This window comes from Ammospiza caudacuta, chromosome 15 (genome assembly GCF_027887145.1).
Source record: "Ammospiza caudacuta isolate bAmmCau1 chromosome 15, bAmmCau1.pri, whole genome shotgun sequence".
Classification (NCBI taxonomy): domain Eukaryota; kingdom Metazoa; phylum Chordata; class Aves; order Passeriformes; family Passerellidae; genus Ammospiza; species Ammospiza caudacuta.
The window spans coordinates 4,220,827-4,241,331 of NC_080607.1; the positions used below are offsets into that span (position 1 = coordinate 4,220,827).

The following is a 20,505-nucleotide window of genomic DNA, read 5'->3' on the forward strand; positions in this document are numbered from 1 at the left end:
TCCCAAAGCACATGACAGACTGATCTTTGAACTTCACCAGAGACATCTGGAGTTTGCCATCTGCAGATCAAGCACTGTGCCTCCCTAATCCAGAGAACCACAACAGTCACACCCAACAACTCCAAGAGACACAGAGATGCCCACAGTAATGTGTGGCATTTTTCTGGTTGCCTGCTTAAAAACAGACCATCAGTAATACCCAAAGAAGATCGATTCTAGCTGAAACAGATTTTTCAGGAAAACAGTACATTAAAAAATAGATTCCAGCCTTTCCTTAGCAGCTTTAGTCAGCTGGTATTAACTCTTCCCACTGCAATCTAACTCATTCCTTTCTCATGGGGTGAACCTGAGCTTAGGGGCTGGTGTTTAAGGCACTAAGGAATCAATTAACACATAGAGCTCTGCTCTCAGCCTCCCCCTGCAAAGGCACCTAGACTGCTTAAATGCCCAGATGAGGTGCAGGAACACAAAGCTGTGGCTTTCCTTAACACCAGGTAGAACAGACAGATGTGGTACATGAGCCATACACTCAGCTGGGACTGCAACTGTTTAATCCTCAACAAATCACATGCTCATAAACCAACCCCTGACAGCCCTCAGCACAGAAGTCTGGGACAGAGCCCTGAAAGTGCCCAGAATCTAAGCCTGGAAAACAGAATTGTACAATGGAAACTATCAGTGGGTATTTTATAGCTGTGTCACTGCTGTGATACTATGACAAAACAGATTTCATTTTTTATGAAACATTAACTCATTACTTATTATGTTGCAGTTGCTTTTTTTTAAATCCACCTGCTAACATGAAACAGAATTTTGCAGCTCCATGGGCTTAGAATCTATGTGAGGTATCCTGAGGGCTAGTGTAGTTTTGGGGGTGGTGGTTTTCTGGGGGGTTGTGCAGTGATTTTTTTGTGTGTTTAGTTGTTGAGAGGGTTTTTTGGACGTGGGAAGTGTTATGGGTTGTTGGCTATTTTGGAATTTTTTTTTTCTGTCAAAGAACACTTCATTTTCTCTAAGTAACAAACCCATTATGGGGAAGGTTTCTTCCTCTTATCAGTCAAATGGTCCAAGACCACAGGCGTAATCTTGAAGATTACAAGATGCTAGGTAAGGCAGCACACTGTTTTATGTGCTAGACTGCAGCTCCTATCTAACCTCTGTGAAACCCATAAGAAACGGTTTTAGGTGATATTGGGGCAGCTGCACAAGACAGCAATGGTTGAGTGCAGGGCAGAACAATCCCACCAAAGCACACCAGCAGGAACACGAGTTTCAGCCTTATACCTTAGCATGGAACACAAGATGACACTTTTAGGGTCAGAGAGATAGAAATGAACCCAACTGTGAAACCATCTGAAAATTGAACTTCTGTTTGGGCTGTGAATTCTTTTTAAAAAGGGTTCAAGAGAATTAATCTATTTACAGACCTTCCAGAGTTTATACAGTCTAAGAGCTGAAATACAGAGAAGAGGTAACCAGTCTGGGGTTTATGTAAACAAGGTCAATTTAGAAGAAAAATATATTTACCAGTTTAAGATGCAGGTATTAATCTGGAATTCAGTCAGCAGCAACGGTGTTGCTCTTCCCTGTTCTAACTCCAGGCCCTCAGACTGCCCATTGCAAGACTAATGTCCGTGAGTGACCACAACTGTTTCTAAGCACGGGATGAGGCACATATTTACCTTATACTGTAATTATCTGGAGCAAGAGCTCTTTTCTACTGAAGCCTGTGCTCTAGAAAGAGGCAACTGAAGTCCTTGACTTGTGGGAAAGGCACAGCTTAAGGGAAATGCCAAATGCCTGAACTAGTCACTGCTCTTCTACAGCAACTTCAGCTGGGTAAACCTTCAAGAGCAGCACCAGAAAGCTACTCATCCAAGTTACACACAATGATTCACAATCGGAGAGAACCATCTACATTCTGCACAAACTAAGAAATTTAGGTACAGTTTAGGAAAAGCCCCATATTTGTAATGCTCCCCCTGGACAAAAGAAAGCAACAGAGCTCCTAACATCAGCTCAGTGTGTCATCCCCGGAAGCAGGCATACCTGAGCTGAGTTTTTGTCAACATAGATGTGGATAACTCCTCCATGTTTGTTACATTCCTCAATCACATCATCTTTAATTTCTGTGTCCCAGCCAGCTTCTTCTTCACTGTACAGGGGAAGGAAAAACAGGACAGAGATCATTCACACAAAATCCACCCCCAAAACCCATTAAACACATGCCTGCAACATTCTGATTTCTTTCTTACATGTTCAAGTCATTGACAAATGCCAAACAGACAACGATAAATCACTTACGTTTGAGGATTAAACATGTTGGAAAGCTGGAAGCACTGTGTTGCAAGTGGTTGTACAGAAGCAGCTGCAGCCAGAACTGTTGTAATGAAAAAAAAAAAAAAAAAACAAACAGCATATCTAAGAACCCACTATGCATGGCTCTAATTTATTCAGCATAATAGAAGCTGCTCTGACTAAACAGAAACTGAAGGCAGGAAAGCAAAACTCAAAACCAGACACTACTGATGATAGATATATTTAAAATGATCAATACAAAAGCCAGCACACTATGAATCGCAGTTGAACCTGAAAATTGAAAATATCATCGTGTACATTGATTTTGGCAGATTTTCCATTTGAACATTAAAAGGCATGCATCTTCATTTGCATTTAAAATGTCTGCCTGAGTTGTATGTCAGCACCTTTAATGTTTTGCTCCTCGCAGATGCCCAGCAGCAGCTCAGGACAGCACCACCCCAGCTGACTGGACAGCAAAGGACAGACAACCTTGGGGAATTCCTAAAACCTGTTTTAAGCACGTTGAATTATGCTTCAGAAGTGTACCTGCACTTTCATCCCTTGAAAACGCAGACTGAAGGAAACATTTGACACCTGAAATTGCTCTTTCCCTATAACAGTGAAATTATTACTTGTCATTTATTGCTGTTTATCATGCCAGTACATTGCATTAAACACTGTCCCACAGGCTGCCCTTCCACAGATTTCAGACTTCTGTCAATGGAGCTGCAATAACAGCTGCCTTCCCCATATACTTCAGACATTAAGGGTTGTGCAGTCAGATAATGAGAAACTCTGAGACAGTAAACCCAAACTTCTGATTCTCAAATAACCCCTCTAAGGCAGGGAGAACACTACTACCCAATCACAAATACCAGTCCACGCATTTTCTTGGACTAGTACATGGCTGGAGAATGCTACCAACACTGGAGAAAATGCTACCAAGAATTTTCAGTCAAAAAAATAACAGGATGATTCCCCACTTCCCCACAGATGACTAGACAACTAGGAGAACACAATTTCTCAGGTATGGGCAAACCCTATACCACAAGAATTTCCCCTACAGACATCTGAAATAAAATCTACTAATTACAAGTCATAATAAATGCTAGTTTACCTTCATTCTGCTGGGACAGTCTCGTTTGTAAATCTAAAGAAAAATACAGAGAAGTTAATTATAATGCTTGCTAGAGTCACTGTATCATCACCTGCCAGCCAGGTTGTTCAGCTTGTTTTTCTGTGGTTAAGAGCTTATTTCAGTATCACTGTTCCTCTCTAGTTGTGAGTAGTTTCACTAATTTCAGCTTCTGTACTAGAATGTTCTGTACTTGACAGATTCTGTGACAACAAAGCATTTTAAAGAGCAACAATACCTTAAAAGGACAGACATGACCATGTACCTTTAATTCAATGTATCACTCCCAACTTGCTTTTGCTGTGATCGTCTTCAAAAGACATGTTTTACTCCATGAGAAAATAATTACAGCAATTCTGACATGCATTAGAGGTGTGTGTCAACACCAACATCTTTACTACCAGAAAGCAGTTAAGCACACAGCTATCCAAACCTGACATTCTTAAAGCAGTTATCAAATTTCATTTCAAGTAGAATAAGGCAATATTTTGTCTGCTTTGCTTTCATATAGATGGCATAATGATACAAGTAGCTTTGGTATTTTTCAAATTCAAAACATTTTCCAGTGTTCAGAACATGTGATTTGCCTAGAAAACATGATTTACTTATTTAACAACATACACTTGTCCCAATCCAAAGTGATGGGAACAAACAAATGCAGACTTTCTAGCCATTTCCAAGTAACATGACATCTTTGAGCTAACATAAAACTTCAGAATTCAAGACTGTAAGTATAAGCCCCTTCAATCATGGTTCCATTTAAGAGACACTAGGTGTGAGCAAACAATTGCCTTAATTCACTCATTTACAGAGTAGCAAAGTGATGAGCACCAAGTAAGCTTCCAAGCTTACCTGGAAATACCTGAAGGCACGAGGTATCAACATACTTTTCCCCGTTCTAATAAAACCTCCTCCACGACACTGAAGAACCAACAGAAATAAATGTTTTTCTCTAGATTTTCCTGATGTGCCTTTCCAAGCGTTTTGCAAGGAACACGTACCAGGAACCATACTGAAAAGCAAGGGCTGGAAGGAGTAAGCTCTGAAGGTTGAGTTGTAAAAAGAGCCGGTGATATTTGGCATGTTTTCCATCCAGATCTGAACCCAGAGTCCTCACCTCCACAGAATGAGAAATATCACAACAGCAAAGGCTGTCTTAGCCTGTATTCTCTGAAGAAACGGCATGGTCTTGGCCAAATCTGTAACTAATTACCTAGTTAATTAATATTCAGACTCTTGTGAAAACAAAGGCCTTTTAAAGAAAACAGCAAATATCCAAACTCCCAATTTAGAGGAGAGACACTTTTCCTGCTGCAATTCCAATCCATCATGTCCAGCAGAACTCGTCTATGTGGGTCAGCCTGGGGCTCTACAGCCAAATCCCTGCACATATCATCACTGCAAATTCTGTCCACAGCCAAGATCTGTTCTAAGCACAGCAAAGTCAGCCACCACTATCGTGTGCAACAGTTTCACAGGTTAATTATTAACCACGTTTGAAACATAACCTGCTGCTCACCAGATTTTTTATCAACAAACTGGATTCTTTTGTTGCTCATGACTCAAGAACAGTCTTGTCCTCTCACTTCTAAAATCACTCAAAATTAAGAAATTGATTGTCACTCTATATAGTCAATTCATGTTTCCCTACACATAGTTTTAAAGAGTATGCAGAAACTAAAATTAATACATCTGACCAATTCAGATATAAGTAACTCTTTCAGTATATTCTTGTGTAACACCTGTAAGAGCAGCAAGTTTAGCACAATGGGAGTACATGTTTAGTGTACACAGAAAGCACAAATACAAACAAATCTATCAAAGTAATTTGTGTCTTAAAATAAAAAGTTTATTTTTAAATCCAGATGGCTTTAAATAAGCCAAAGTCTGCCAAACATTGCCTAGCATCTTGAGTAATTTCTTAGAACAGAGACCAAATAGAGGTCCAGGATGATAATAGCTATCTCTTCCTCTTTTACAGCACACCATATCAATTTTTTCCATAAACTGACAGCTCCTTTCACAAGAAAGGAATGCTTTGTCCCACAAAACAGTAGAAGCATATTCTATAGGCTGATTATTTTAAATTTCCTATGCTGAGAAAGAGAACAGGGAGTACACAGCGACAACTGTTCAGCTTCAAATTCTTTTTCCTGCTGGATTGCCAAATTCTCAGGTATCCCCTTGAACTAATTCTTTACCTTCCCTACTTTAGTTTTATTGACTCCCTCTTGAACATGGATTATCAGAAGTGCTTGCAGAGGTATACATTACACCTCAGATGCTCAGGCCTACTTGCCTCTAGGAACACACCTAATATTTTAATGATATATCATGCTGCCAGGTCATGTTCTGGCTCTGATAAACGGAAGCATTTAGATATTTTTCTCCTCCCTGGCCATTCTTCCATTGCTAAGCTCCCAGACTATGCAACTGGAATTTTATTTAACCCTGAAGAGGTGAACAATATACAAAACCCCAAAAATTTCTTGTCAACAGCACCTACGCATTTATTCACCTCATTTCTACTACTGACCATTTTCATTCATGTAAATATTACTCAAGACCAGACCAACACCTAAACTTTGGCTTTAACAATAGCCTCCAACTTTCCCAGCTTCCACCTGTAAAAAAGTCCTTCTTTCTCTGAGCCAGCTTCCTGACACACCTTGTACTTCCTGTATTACTCACTTCTCCAGTTTAATAACTTGCAAATGACAGGAATCTAAAGATCAGCAAGAAGCTGCTCCTCCTCTGCCAAGGAAAGGCAATTTAATCAATGACTGTTGGTCTTTAAATACAGTTTCTGACTGTATGCTATACTTTCATAATATTCTCCAGTTTACCCATCTTTAGTATAACCTCTGAAGGAGCAAAGTCTACTCAGTAACGGGACCAGAATCTGGCCAGACCACATTCTTCTTCCTTCAAGTGTACTTCAAGTCTAATTTAGTCACATGTTTCAGCTATGTACACATCGTGGACTTAAAATGTTTATCAACAATACCAGAGATGAGACCACATGTCTCATACATGTATTCCATCACTCATTTCATGGGACTTTTACTTCTCTGACCTGTTTACATTAGCCTCTTACTTTTAGCTTTCTTTCTACCTATGGAGTATTTTTCCTTTTTTATTTTTGAACTACATATTCCTAGCTTACCTTCCTCAAATTCTAAACTTTATGACCAGTATCCCCACTGCAAGTTGAGGCAACTAAATACATACAAACATCTTGGGAGTAGTTTTTCATTCACCTGAGTCCCACTTCCTTTTTTCTTCAAGAGTTGGTAAACCTTCATCTATTGCTTTCATGACTTTAACAATGTCTAACTCAATCGGATTGTTGGCAGACAATTATCTTTTTATCTGTTTCCCCCCAAACTAAAAATTTTGTTTTATTATCAGTCATTTTTCCTATTCTTCATAGGCTGTGTGGTCATTCCTTATTTCTTTTGAGGTAGCTGATCACCCAGGTTCAGTGTGGAGCCCACACTAACAGAACTTTTTCTTCTTTCTGTAGAATACAGATCCAACACAGCATTAGCAATGTAAAACATCCTGCCTGTTCAAACACCCAAGTTGCTCAGACCAGATGACTTAATTGCCTTGTTTCTTCAACCATCAGCTAGACCTGTTTGTGTATCCTTCCATTTAAATGTGAGCAACTCATGATCCCTCAAGTCAATGGTCATTTCTATTCTCATCCATAACATCTTCATTACTTACCAAATTGAGTTTAAAATAGCATCCCCTCTTCATGAGTCAGTGAGTGTTTGATGAAGAAATTTGTCGGATATCACATCCAGGAATATCTGGGCCCCACCATTATTACTAGCAATTCTTCTCCAATCTGTATCGGGGAAGTTAAAGTCTCCCACAATGACATAATTCCTGGTAGTAATTTTCTCTAACAAGAGTAAAGAGATCTTTAATCCATAACCAAATCTCACTTTGGGGACAGCTCATTGACTCTACGGCAGCAAAAAGCTTTATCTTTTTCCAAAGTTACTTAAGTTGCACATGTCTGCGTTATTGCTTTTGTACAATACAAGTGGACCCTACCACCTTAATTTCCACAGCTGCTAACATGCATCTTTTTCTAACATCTGTATTCAGCCTCATGTATTTCTCTGCAGAGAATCATGTTTTCTCATGCTGATTGCATACTACCTGAACCATTCAGCTGTGTCAGACATTTATGGCCATGTTCTTGATTTAGTGAGTCTGGATTTCTTTAGACCTTGTTTGTTTCAAATGCAGGGGAGGAAATGGACTGGTGTTTTTTTAAAACACTATTCTCATTTCTAATTGCTGACATGTTTCTACATGAGACTGCCACACCACTTTATAACCTGCATAAATTATGATCTAACTTCAGCGGTGGTTAGCTTTCCTTCTCTTTCTGGACTAGACACACTTTTTCCTCACTACTGTATGTTTTTCATCCTTCTCAAACAGGCAACCAGCATTTTTCTGTCACTGGCCAGTTCATTTTCCTTCCAAGGGCACATCTCTAAAACACCTCTATTATATTCTTTTAGCAACTGTCTACAGCTTCATATGTATGCTCTTCTTAAGACTGCACCTGACCTTTCAGTAACACAATTCAGACCTATCTTACTAAGCCTGAATCATTTCCATCACAAGCTCTGCTGGAAGGCAAACAAGAATGCTACCTTTTCTTTGCTACTTTCTGACACATCCCACACATTCCAGCATCTGGTTATTTGTGACATTCAGGTCCTTTCTACTGTTATGACAGTTTCATATCCCATGTTCATAGTATTAATCAAAAGTAGCAAAAAAAAAAATTACATTCAGGGAGGTTACTCCCTGCTCTAGTTCTGAAGACCCCATGAATAGTTAGTTTTTCAGACCAGCTATGAACTAAGCAGCAGCAATCACATCCCTCAGCCTCATTCCAGCACACCCACCTGCAGAACACACATACAACTATAGCCAAATCCAAGCAATAGACACATTCCCTGACATAAAATGTCTTTCCTCACGAGGACATACGCTGTAAAAACGCTGCTGCCATCTTTATGATGTGTCTCCCATAGAGTCCTAATAACCTTCCTGCCCTTTGTACCGCTCTGATTTTTCTACAGGGGTCAATCCCCTTCCAATTCTGAGCCTGCCATTTTCAACAGTCAACACGTATGCTGCAGTAGAACATACAAATCCCCACTAGCCCAGAGAATAGTGAAGAGAGGAAGGTTTGGGGTGAAAACCAGCAAATTTGGAAAAATATGCAAAGTGAATCGCACCCATCCAAACTGTGATATACCATTATTAGTTACTTGCTTATGATTTTGCAGTGTTTTACAGTGCATAAAACATGCTGCAATACCTCATTTTAAAAGACCAAAATGCATTTTTATTTTAAAAGACAAAAAAACATAGTTAAGTACCGCCTGTCTCAAATTTATAAAGTAATTTTAAAAAATATATATAGGTCATCATTTCTTACCTGTCACTGCTCCAAAGGCCAAAGATCCACTCATCTGCAGAGCCTGCTGTGCAGCTGGAGGAATCTGCAAACCAGTACCTGGAACAGAACACAGAGACACCTTGGAGCAAGCCCTTTCATTTATTTAGGAATGCAGTAACAGAAGCATCATAAATATTCCTCTTGTCATAAGATAAAAAATACCATGCATTTAAATATTTCATTCATTTATCCAAACAGTTCTGTGGAGTGTTTTAATTCAAATTCTGCAAACTTCTTCACACACTTGTTATCCAACATTGCACACACCTTCTGCAAGTCTTGCCATCAACTGAAGCCGACCAGTTGTTCCCAAATCAATTCCAGTCCGTTCCAACTCATCACTGTCCAAAAATGAGCTAGCACTGGAAGCATCAGTACGCTCAGTTACATGTCCAACTTTCATTGGTCTCCCAGCCAGCTCAAATCCATTGAGTTGTTCCAGGGCTTTTTTGGCACACTCAGAGTCTGAGAACTGTGGTTTGGAGAAACAAAAATTCAGTAATGCTTGCCTACAGGATTCAGCAACGCTTCTACTGTATGTAATATCCACAATTACGCAAACAGGAGAAACTCTTTAAGAGAATAGCAACAAGCTAATGTACATGTGCTCAGAATTTTTCATTTAAACCAAACACACACATATTTTGGTATTTACTTTCTCATGGTTAGGTACTATATATTTAAATATATTGTTGAAGTTACAGCATCTAGATACTGCAATCAACAGAAGTCATGACTGTGGCTGTCTTTCAAGAGTGACACTCAATTCTTCTGCAACCTTACAACTGCCATGGTATTTACAGTTTATTCCTAAGAGATATTCTGCTTTATGCTGCAAAACATCAAAATAAACACACAAGCCATTTTATCAGTGTTAAAACCGTCAAGTATGAACTATATAGTAAGTTTGGTTTCATTTGTGTCCATGTGCCAGAGGTCCCAGCCGAGACTATTTTCCTCATGACAAATTGCCAGGTCAGTTAAGAAACTCAAGTTCAAAAAACTGTGTACCCGAGGGTAAAGACGAAAGATTTTTTTAACTGAAAAATTTTTAGCCCCTATTATTTCCCCTATAAAGTTCAAATTAAATTATTTTCAGCCATAAAAACACCAGTCATTACTGGTGTTACTTTGCCTGCAGAAGACAGCATTTACTTTTGCTGGCACTGACTACAGAGGAAACTATTCCCATCTAAACATATTCACTGCTCATTCTCAATACCCAGACAACCATCAGAAACAAAGAAAAAGCCACTGCTGCATCCTGCAGCATGACACTTCTGAAATGACATATACAGTTATCGAGTAGCATTTTAGTACCTCCCATGCATATGTAACAAATTTTGATTGCGCTTAGTTTATTATGCTTTGATTGCTACTATATAACCACATAAACATACACAGGAAGGTTGACATATAGAGATATATACTCCTGCAAGGGAAGGTTACACTCAAATCATCTTAGAAACCTGGCAATTCTAGTCATACCGTAATGAATCCATATCCTTTTGAGCGTCCAGTTTCACTGTCCATCATGAGCTGAATACTTTCAATCTGCAGATAAGAAAAAAGCTATTTACTAACAGACATTTTGGAACAAACTCCAAGATACCAGAACACAACATGAAAACAGCCCTGTCAAATTGTCAAATACACAGACATGAATGTGAAACTATTACTTTTTATAAATTAGTTTCTCATTCCTTCCTCGTTTCAAAATTAGTATACAGACAGCTAAATAGGCACTTGGATAGTAAGAGAAGCAGGTAAACATAAGGGTTTTGAGCTCATCTATGGGTAGAGGCTTGATGCAGAATTCTAGCAGCATAAGCACACAGACATGATCAGATCGTAACTGAAACGCACTCATCATGGCACTTCATATGCTGAGAAACTCTGTTTTACAAACTAAGAAAAGCAGTATGCCTGACAAGTGCTTTGTGAGTATGAAGCTGAATTATTTCCAGAAGCTGCTAAGGCTCTACAACTAAGCTAGGCTTTTCAAATAAACTACTCTAACATAACATGCCAAATTCAAGTTTACCCTGCCAAATGGCTCGAAGATTCCTCGAAGCATATCTTCAGTTATATTGAAATGTAATGATCCCACATAGAGCCTCATAGGACCAGCACTGCCCTTCTGCAGATTATTTGCCATTGCTGCTGCTCTGTTTTTCTCTGCCTACGGAGAAAATAAAAATTCACCTTCAATAAGAAATCAATAAAAAACCCCTAAAATAAGAAGTAAATACCTATCAGACCTAAACTAGAAGATTCACCAAACATACAGAAGCTGTTGCATGATCTGCAGTCTATCAGACTTGAACTTAAGAGCTACAAAACCCAAGATCATGACCAAGTACAGAGACAAGAGACTCCAAAAGCCTTCAAATTGAACAACTTCATGCAAAATTCTGACTTCTACCTAGGAAATTATCTAGAAGGCATACACAATATAGCCTTCACTTCTGTAACACTATTAACAATTTCTTTACTGTTATTTGCTTAAGGTCAGCATTTTCCTAATACCTTTACACAACTTTCAATCACTTTAATTTGCCTGTTATCTACTGGCAACAAAAATCCATTTTATTAGCTTAAATAATCATCCTTGTTATGGTTTTCCAAACATTCAGTAGTAGCCAAATTTTCAAACAAAGTTTCTCATCAAAATACAAGAAGCATAACTCTGCATGAACAAAAATGAGGTTTACAATTCCTTACCTGTGATGCCTGTACTATGATAGGTACACCCAGGACTCTCTGTCCAGTCAGTCCTATTGCCAGGGGCACTGAACTAACATCAACAAATTCAACATAAGCAATCCCCTTTGAACGTCTGGAATTTCTATCTGAAATCATTCGCACATCACGAACCTGAAAGGCAACAACAGAGATGGAAATACTTTTAGAGAAAGATGAAAAAACCTAACGCAGCCTATTTCTCAGACACATATTAATACTGAGAATTATTTGCCAAGCCAACAGCTTTAACTCTACAGCAGCATACACTTTTTGTAACAAACATATCCCAGAGGCAAGCTAGCACTAAAGCTGTTTTTTTTTTGTATGTGACAGAGCTTGCAGCACTCTAATGCTTTACACCAGAACCTTGCAGCTGATAGAAGAAATGAAGTTTTTCCAACTTAGAAGTGAGATGAATTTTCAAATGACACTATAACTGACTGACCTATCTAAAAAAAGAAGAAAATATGAAAAATGAAGTTGAGTCAGAATTGCATCAACATGTTCTGCCTCACATCACATGAACAAGCAGCTACAGAGAAACTACATTTTTGTGTTCAAAGATTTTAATAATTAGTTCATCATTAATCCCTCTTTGCACAGGCACAAGAAGCTCCAGAAAGCCACATGCTTACAATTCTGAAAAAATACTGAACCTGTATTAAGTTGTACTAGGACAGCTTGTGGCAAAGTTCAAAATTTTTTTAACTTCCCTATCAATTACCTTCCCTACTGTAGAGAAAAATTCTTCCAGGTCTCTTGGTCGAATTCTTGCAGCCAACTGCATGCAGAACACTGTTCGAGCATCCCTCTCTTCAGGGGTAAGATTATCAATTGGTTCTCTGGAAAGAGTAAAGTTCAGCTAAAAAATCAACTGAATTGAGATCATTCATCTTTGGACCACATATGATACACTAAAAAATCAGTACTTCATAGTCTGATAGGAAAAAAAAAGCCTGCTGTATTAAAAAAAAGGCAGAGTAAAGAACTGAAGGGAATACCAAATATTAACATGGCAAGTTGTTCCATGACTGAATATCCTATTTCACCTGTGAGCACCAAATATAACTGGAAAATTCTATTTTATATGCAAAACCATAAATTGAGGTACCATTTTGCTACTGTCCAGAACTGGTACCAGATACCACTGGAGCTTATATGTCCTTTTCATCAAAAGGATGGAAGAACAAGAATATAAAAGCAAACAGGGCAAACTAGCACAGACTGGCTATTCAAATCCTCAGAGAAGTAGTGTGGGCTAGGCTTTACTAACTCACATCTTGCATTTACCCAGTCACTTTGGAGTCACTACAGCCACTGCATAAAACCAGACTGACATCCCTGTAAATAGAACGCGCAGTCCTCATTCCACAGTTTCAGCTTGTTAACCCATAAAGAAGTATGAATAGTATTGAATTACTGGAATGAATAGTAGAATTACTTTGATCCTTGACACATTCAGAACTACAATAATTTTATTTATTAGCTGAAATTAGATGCACCACTGTTAACATATTGAAGCTTCAAATCTAAACAAATCTGACTCATACTCAAGTACAAAGTACATAAGAAGTAGCATGGTGTATCCTGGATTGAGTATCCATCGATGTAGTATGTATTTTTATTAAATTAACCACACAGATACTAATCACTTAGAAAACACAATAAAAATTTAAACATCATTATCTTAGTAAGAGTTTGCCAGTCATTGAAAAACAAAATGAGATTGGTGAAATTTGACTGCATTAACGTAAGAGAATAGTCTCATTAGCAGCTATCTAAATCCTATTCCCTTAAATGAGAAGACTAAGAATGAATAAGCAGCTTCTGGACTGCAGAGACATATAGCCTCTCAACAAATAACACTAATAAATACTGGACAGCAAAAAGAAGCATTTGTACTTTCCCATTTCATACTCTAGATTATTAACTATGATTCAGCAGAAAAACTAATTTAAATCATAATTAATGGGGAGAAGATTGAAAATACAGAAACACAAACTAATAAAGACTTGTTTTGCAAACTGACATTATTTACAACCTTTTATGACATGGGAAGAAAGCAACATACTACCAATATCCTTTTCTCACTAGCTTTCTCAATGAATTCCAGCATCACTTATGAGTGCTGGAGAGCAAGTAGTCATTCATTATTTCGTCATCACTTTTCCAACTCCAACTAGACAAAAACAAACAAACCCAAACATAGGTAAAAAGTCATACCTAACAGGGCTTTTGTCTTTTCTGAAAGGACTTTTGCTTCTAGAGCGGCGTCTGCTAAAAAGAAAGATCAACAAGATTAGAAGAAAACTTTCCAATATACCACTCCTGGTTCTAAACAAAATCTATTAATGATGCAATGAAAAACAGAGAAAAGTCAAAAACCTTAATTTGATGCTGTGAGGCAGACCAATCTTCCCTCTGATGGCACTGTTGAATTTTGGACCAGAACTATGGCAGAAGAAAAGACAAAAGACCTGAGTATTTGAATTCAAAATTTCCTGTCTGTACTCACATTACACTCCAAGTGCTCACCCACCCTTGCCTCTGAACTTGTCAGCATTTCCATTAGCAGCACTCACAGCATGCATCAGATAATCAGTTGGTTACCAATACATGCAGCACTTCAGACCATAAGGCACAGAATATGATCCCCTCCCACTTTCATCTATACCACAAAATCCCAGAATATGCAGGACTCTTCATGAGACAGTCAGCCATAGCACATTTGTATATGCAAACTATTCTGAGCTACAGTTACTGTTATAACTATTTTCACCCGTCTTTTTGTCCACATGCAAGTTCTACATACTGACGACTGCAAAGCATAACATTCATGGCCTGGAACTCGGCTTCAGAGCTGTATGCCAAGTGGTACTGGCAGGATTACTTGCTCAAGTGTAACATTTTAAAATCAAAAAGTTCCAAGAAATTTAAGGTGCAAGAGCAAACCAAAAGTGGCTCCATGCAGAAACCTGCAAGGGACACATTCACTAATGGTGTCTCAGCTCTAACCACTGAAGTGCTGCAAATATATAAATGAAGCTTCCTTAAAATTCCTCATGGCCATCAAACCACAGAAACAGTGAACCCAGCAGTCAGCTGTATACAGACATATAACCACAAAAGGAATCCAATCTCTTGACTGAATCTAATTTAATTCCCCAGGCCTCACACAGAGTCTCTTAGAACAAACTGTAATCTGCCCTTCGCTTCCACGTTCAGGACAGTCCTCTTGCTAGTTAAGGGGGCACCCATGAAGAGACTGAGACAAGGGCAGTAAGATTTATCCTATTGTGCTCTCCCTGAATTTGATCTCCTGGTAGAGAGTTGTTCAAAAGGCAAAGAACAACACCTGTTAACATTCTTCCTGTATCTCCACCAAGCGCAGAGGCACTCTGCACAGACTGAACACTGTGCACTGGGCTTTGGCTTTCCATCTGTACACAATTGATTCTTTCTGCTGTTGCTACAAATTGATGTAAAACACCCTGAAAGACACGGCAGGCTGAAGACATTAAGTAGTCTTTCACTAAATCCGTTTGGTCATGCAATTTGTCTGAAAAATGTCTTCTTGCTCCTCAGTGGAGCAGTAATGCTTATAGTTAAACTCAGCATCCGCCACAAGGAGGAGGATGCCCATTTTTTTAAGCATGTCATGACACAGGTGGAAGTAGTGGGCCAAGATCCAAAACCGTGCTGGCCAGGTTAAAGCAAGGGAAATATGGCCCTGTACAACACTGGAAAAAAAATAAAGAAAAAAGACCATTTAGAAACTACTCATGAAGAGAAGATAACTACTTACTGAGAGAAAATAAGACATAAAACACAGACACATGTTGAGATGAGATCACAATTGATCAAAACCAGACTTTTTTTTTGCCTAGGAGAAATTACTCCCTTTCCTGCTCAAGTCCAGACAAATTATTGCCAGGAGTGTCCATTCAGGTTCTTCAGTATCTATGGAACAACTACCAAAAGCTGCATCTGGAAATACTGGTACTAATTTCAGAGGCTACCTTCTTATCAGACATGGGACTACCTTGCATTTTCACATCAGATGTAAAACATGGTGCTCTCTATTTTAATTCAAATGCAGACAGACAAACCAATTACAGTGACTCCAGAACACTAACATGAAGACCCAACTAAACAATAATAGTTAAGAGCAGGAGTTTTCAAGGAAAAGGTGAAAGAAATATTTTAAGTACTCATCTAAATCTAATGAATAACAAAACCAAAACACAAACAACTGAGAAGTAACCGTTTTCAAATGCATGCACAAGGCGGGGGTGGGGGTGGAGGGAGGAAGAAAAAGGGGCAGCAAAAAACCCACAATCCATCACAACTCCAAAAATCTCCATTTTTCTTTCTTGACTAGTACTATCTTATTTACAGAACTCCATGAGGCCAACATTAAGAAACCCCAGACCACTGGAACACACCAAGCAGAAAACTGCCTAGGGCAAGGTGAGAGCCCAAATTATCTTCTCAAAATCAACAATTTACCCTTTTCAACAGTACTCTCCCTGTGTTTTTCTAAGGAGACTCGCTTATAAAGCTGTACATCTCAAGTAAAGTTTCTACATTGCTTCCACTGTCTCTACAACTGTTGCCCAGTTCCTGCTAACCTGTACGTAAACACCATGTCACAAGCCATTAATCTCTATGTCTAGGAGTCACCTTCTTTGTAAGCCAAAGTCCCGTGTGCAGCCAAAGCACACACTTCCACAAAACCTAAGAGATGCCACAGGGCCCAATAATGTCAGGTCAGAAGACAGCTAGCAAATTATCAGCTGTTACCTACTCACTCATATTCAAGATTCCAACAAAAAAATGTTGGACAAGGCAAACTCTGGCTAACAGAGTCCAGGAGAATCACAAGGAACTTTCAGTCATCATTGTAATAAACCTGTTTTCCTAACAGCTTTGTCTAAATTTGTAATTTCAAAATAGAAACAGGATGGTCTAAGTGACTGCTACTTTATGTTAGCAGCAGCTGGGATTTCCCCAACAGATGTCTATGCAAGACTACTCAGTCAAATTCCTTCTCCTAAGAGACCTTATGATACAGCTATGTAACACTTAAGTGACAATATATGTGAAAATAACATGAGATAAAAAACCCTATGAACACTAAGCAATGCAATACAGTCACCTAATTTTAACCTAATTTAAAATTAAAACATTTAACCACATTTGAAGCCTAAAGTGAGAAACTCAAAGTTTTCAGGTTCCCTGTAGCACTCTCCTCTCCTTTTCCTTCAGAATTATCTATACTAAACTTTTTTCCTCACTACTGCTGAGATGCCTCCTAGCTACTCCCAGCAGTAAAACCATCTTGGTTTACAGAAAATCAGCTCGAAATGAGCCTTTATAAAGCTCATGAGGAAGATCACAAGGAGGAGGAAGAGTAAAAAATAAGATAAAATAGAAGCCATTAAGCAATTTGATCTAGATACTGCAGTTAGCCACAACCCTGTCAGCACTAACTCCAACCCAAAACTACCGGAACAGCCCCACAAGGAGAGATTCCAGAAATAAATTCTCCAGCCAGAAAGAGTATTCTGGCAGTCACTTTTGAAACACTGAACTTATGCCACTGATACAGAGACAACTTCTTCAAATGAAAGCTCAGTATTGGTAGATCCAAAGGTGGCTGGTGATGCAGGAGGGCTTTATCACCAAAGTTTTCATCTCTCTGAAATTCAGCATCTGTTACATAGATTTAAAAGTGAGTCCCTGCATTTTAAGAGCCCTGAACAGGAATTCTTCACAATCCCTTCTCTTTCACACATTTGGAGCCAAAACTAGAACTCTGGAATCACATTAGCATGTTTATAATTTTAACAGGACTGTTCATCCTCTGCAACTGAATGACAGCAACTGCTTGCTGACTGCCATCAGTCAACACCAAACCTTCTGGGACACATGTGCTTGCCCTATACCAGTTTTCCACAAAACCATCTAAACACACTAGAATTCTACTTGGTTAAGTGAAAGCAATGATTTGGCAACTGAAGCAGTGAACAAACTATCAAATGAACAGCACAACTATGTACCGTCAGAGCATAGTACATTATCCCTGCTTCTTGCTCCCTGTATCTCAACACCAGAGCAATCACCCAGAACAGCTACGAGAGAGTGTCAGGATAGCAAAAAAGACCCCTTGCAACTACTTACCTTTCTGGCATAAGGTATCTCAGAGCATTAAAACAGGCATGGGTTATTGTAAAACAATACTTTCAACCTCAGAACATTGGAACTCCCAAATTTCTCCAGGTGAAAAACCTTCTCACCCAGTGACAACAAGAAAAACAAAGAATAAAACCCTCCAACACAGCTGGAAGAACGCAGCAACTCCCAAGAGCTCCCAAGCAACCACAAGATGAAACAAAGGACATCCTCTCCACACAACACTGCACTGGAGGGAAGGATGCCAGCAGGCTCCACATACAGAAGGCTGAAGTTTTTGATCAAGGTCGTCTGTACCTTGAGCCACAACAGTGGCACTGGCATAACCCAACCAGCTACTGTCATCTTACACGTGCAACAGTTGTGGGAAAACTACTCTGTACTGCTGAAATCTTTACAGCTGAAGTCCAGAGCCGTGTACAGAGGCTCTGATACTCAAGACAAAGGAAAAGCAGGGCTGATATATTACGATCCCCACATACACAGGGCTGATGATGCACAGGACGCCATTGCACCCTAGAGGACCCAGGAACTGCAGCAGGTTTTCATGACGAAAATGCCAACATCCAGATGACTTGGCACAGACTGAGACCCTGAGACCTCAGGAAGTTTTTGTTTGTAGTCCAAGAGTACAAAAAGCCCGAAGAAAAACATTCATGTTCATAAAACTGGACAAGCCTACAATTTATCAGAAGGTAAACACTGTCTGCTCAAACATCTTGAAGAGATTTCTCTATCATGGATGGCATTATATGTCATGATTAAAAAAATACATTCTTTTCAAATGCCTTCTTTTAACATCATCTTTCATTCCAAAATTTGACAACAATTGAGATGAGACCTGCACAACAACAGAGACAAACAGCAGCCTCAGGTAATCAATGACAGTCAAGCATACAGCCCAGTTCTCACTGAGTTTCTGCAGAAAGAGGCAATGGGAAGCATAGGGGAGAGCCACAGTACAAACCATCAGAAACAATACTGATGAAAAAACATCTTTTGAGAATTGATTTACAAATGTCTGGAACTACCTACTGCTGAAGTTCTATCAAGCTAAATATCTGAGAGGAATTGTCAGCCTCTAAACAAGCCTGAGAAAAAAGCAGGGCAAATTTGCAACACATGGGCATTACTAAGACAAGATGCTCCCAGTTTGGATGCATAAACGTGGAATATGTTTGTGTGAATATCCATTTATGGAGTTAATGTTCAAGAACAGCAAGACAGTAAAAATCTTTAGTAATACCCAAAAAAAAGGATACGAGCCTGGAACTAAATAAACATACTACAATTAATTTTTTGGCAGTTAAGCCATCAAGTTCATATACTTTAAATAGTTAGGGCATGGAGAGAATTTGGTTGTTATATTGATTTTGTGATAAACTTGGTTTTCCACTCAGCTGTACACATTCGTTCATTTGCTTTCCCATCTCTGTCTTGGCTAAAAATGAAAACTAGAAGAGGAATATTACTATCCTCATTTTCACTCTGTATTTACTGACATTCTTTAAACTTCACCTCTCACTTTCTTTTCAATTATAATTATTAACCAATTTAGAAAGCAGAGAGTGAAACTTCAACCTTCCACATTGTAACAGTGAAGCAGCACACATGCAACTCTGAACAAATAACCTACTAGGGACTTCTGTAGCGGCCTCTGAATCTGCGGTCTCTGCTCCTAGACCGGCTGCGTCTGCGTTCTTTGCTTCTGCTCCGTTTCCTTTCCCGGCTTCTGCTCTTTTTCCGTTCCCGATCTCGGCTCCGTTTGCGTTCCTTACTTCTGCTCCTCTTTCTGTCATGGCTTCGACTTCGACTCTTGCTCTTTTTTCTCCTGACAAAGAAAAGTGCAACTTCAGATACACATACAGTTCAGTGTCTCTGTTACAGACACCCATAGGAAAAGCTTGTACCTGATGGTATTTGTACTTTTTATTGTAAATGGGAGGCTAAGCATGTCAGCAATCTCCTTTCATGAGCCACATGAAATCGGCAACAGCACATTTTTCTTTTAAATTTTTTAACTGCTAGAGAGTGCTTTCAGAGGAGTAAAAGGACTAAAAACCCATTTCCCATGTTAGACCTAGTACCCAGCAGTTGCAGTACCTCATCTGGTGTTCAAACATACTTCGTGATTTTAAGAATAAATCATATAGTAAAGTAAAACAAAATGCAACAAAAACAGAAAGAAAGGCAACTCTGGGGTTGTTTCCTCTTAATACTCCCTGCCAATTGTCTTTTACATGCTGCTTAAGAGTTTTGCTTCCTACTTGCTACTCCCACTCATATTATTTAGAACACAAGTACAAGCATGTAATCTGTATGATTTCAGAAGGTGACAGCAGCATACATGCTGACTTCAGTGCATTTCTGTAATACACAGCTAACTTTTTAGTGTTTTGTCAACTATCAACTTTGTAATTTTTCTCTTTACATCAATAACCTCTTCACCAAATGATGCTTATAAGGTAAGGAATTTATTTTACAGACTACACATCTTTTGGGTATCACATCCAGGCGTTCACATCCTGGAATTACGCTTGGTGAGCAAGGTGTGCTTGTACTCTTGTTTTTTAAAAAACTTGTATTATAAATTTACACATCTTGAAAGGGCAGGGACGCAGAGAACAGA

The 20,505-nt window shown here is 38.9% G+C and overlaps 1 protein-coding gene across 13 annotated transcripts in view; it reads right to left on the reverse strand.

The window, feature by feature from the left end:
• Window positions 1-20,505, reverse strand: part of RBM39 (RNA binding motif protein 39) — a 28,542-nt gene that overhangs the window by 1,784 nt on the left and 6,253 nt on the right. For 5 of the 13 annotated variants that reach the window (XM_058814913.1, XM_058814923.1, XM_058814920.1 and 2 more), the window contains 12 exons: window positions 19,513-19,707; window positions 14,067-14,132; window positions 13,905-13,958; window positions 12,406-12,523; window positions 11,661-11,813; window positions 10,981-11,118; window positions 10,425-10,490; window positions 9,204-9,408; window positions 8,916-8,993; window positions 3,419-3,451; window positions 2,305-2,380; window positions 2,050-2,155 (listed from right to left, as the gene is read on the reverse strand). In XM_058814913.1, coding sequence (XP_058670896.1) covers window positions 2,050-2,155; window positions 2,305-2,380; window positions 3,419-3,451; window positions 8,916-8,993; window positions 9,204-9,408; window positions 10,425-10,490; window positions 10,981-11,118; window positions 11,661-11,813; window positions 12,406-12,523; window positions 13,905-13,958; window positions 14,067-14,132; window positions 19,513-19,707 — 1,288 coding nt within the window. Of the gene's footprint in view, window positions 1-2,049; window positions 2,156-2,304; window positions 2,381-3,418; window positions 3,452-4,288; window positions 4,642-7,168; window positions 7,350-8,915; window positions 8,994-9,203; window positions 9,409-10,424; window positions 10,491-10,980; window positions 11,119-11,660; window positions 11,814-12,405; window positions 12,524-13,904; window positions 13,959-14,066; window positions 14,133-19,512; window positions 19,708-20,505 lie in introns of those variants that run through there. The other 8 variants (XR_009275381.1, XR_009275382.1, XM_058814914.1 and 5 more) reach the window with 8 other exon arrangements.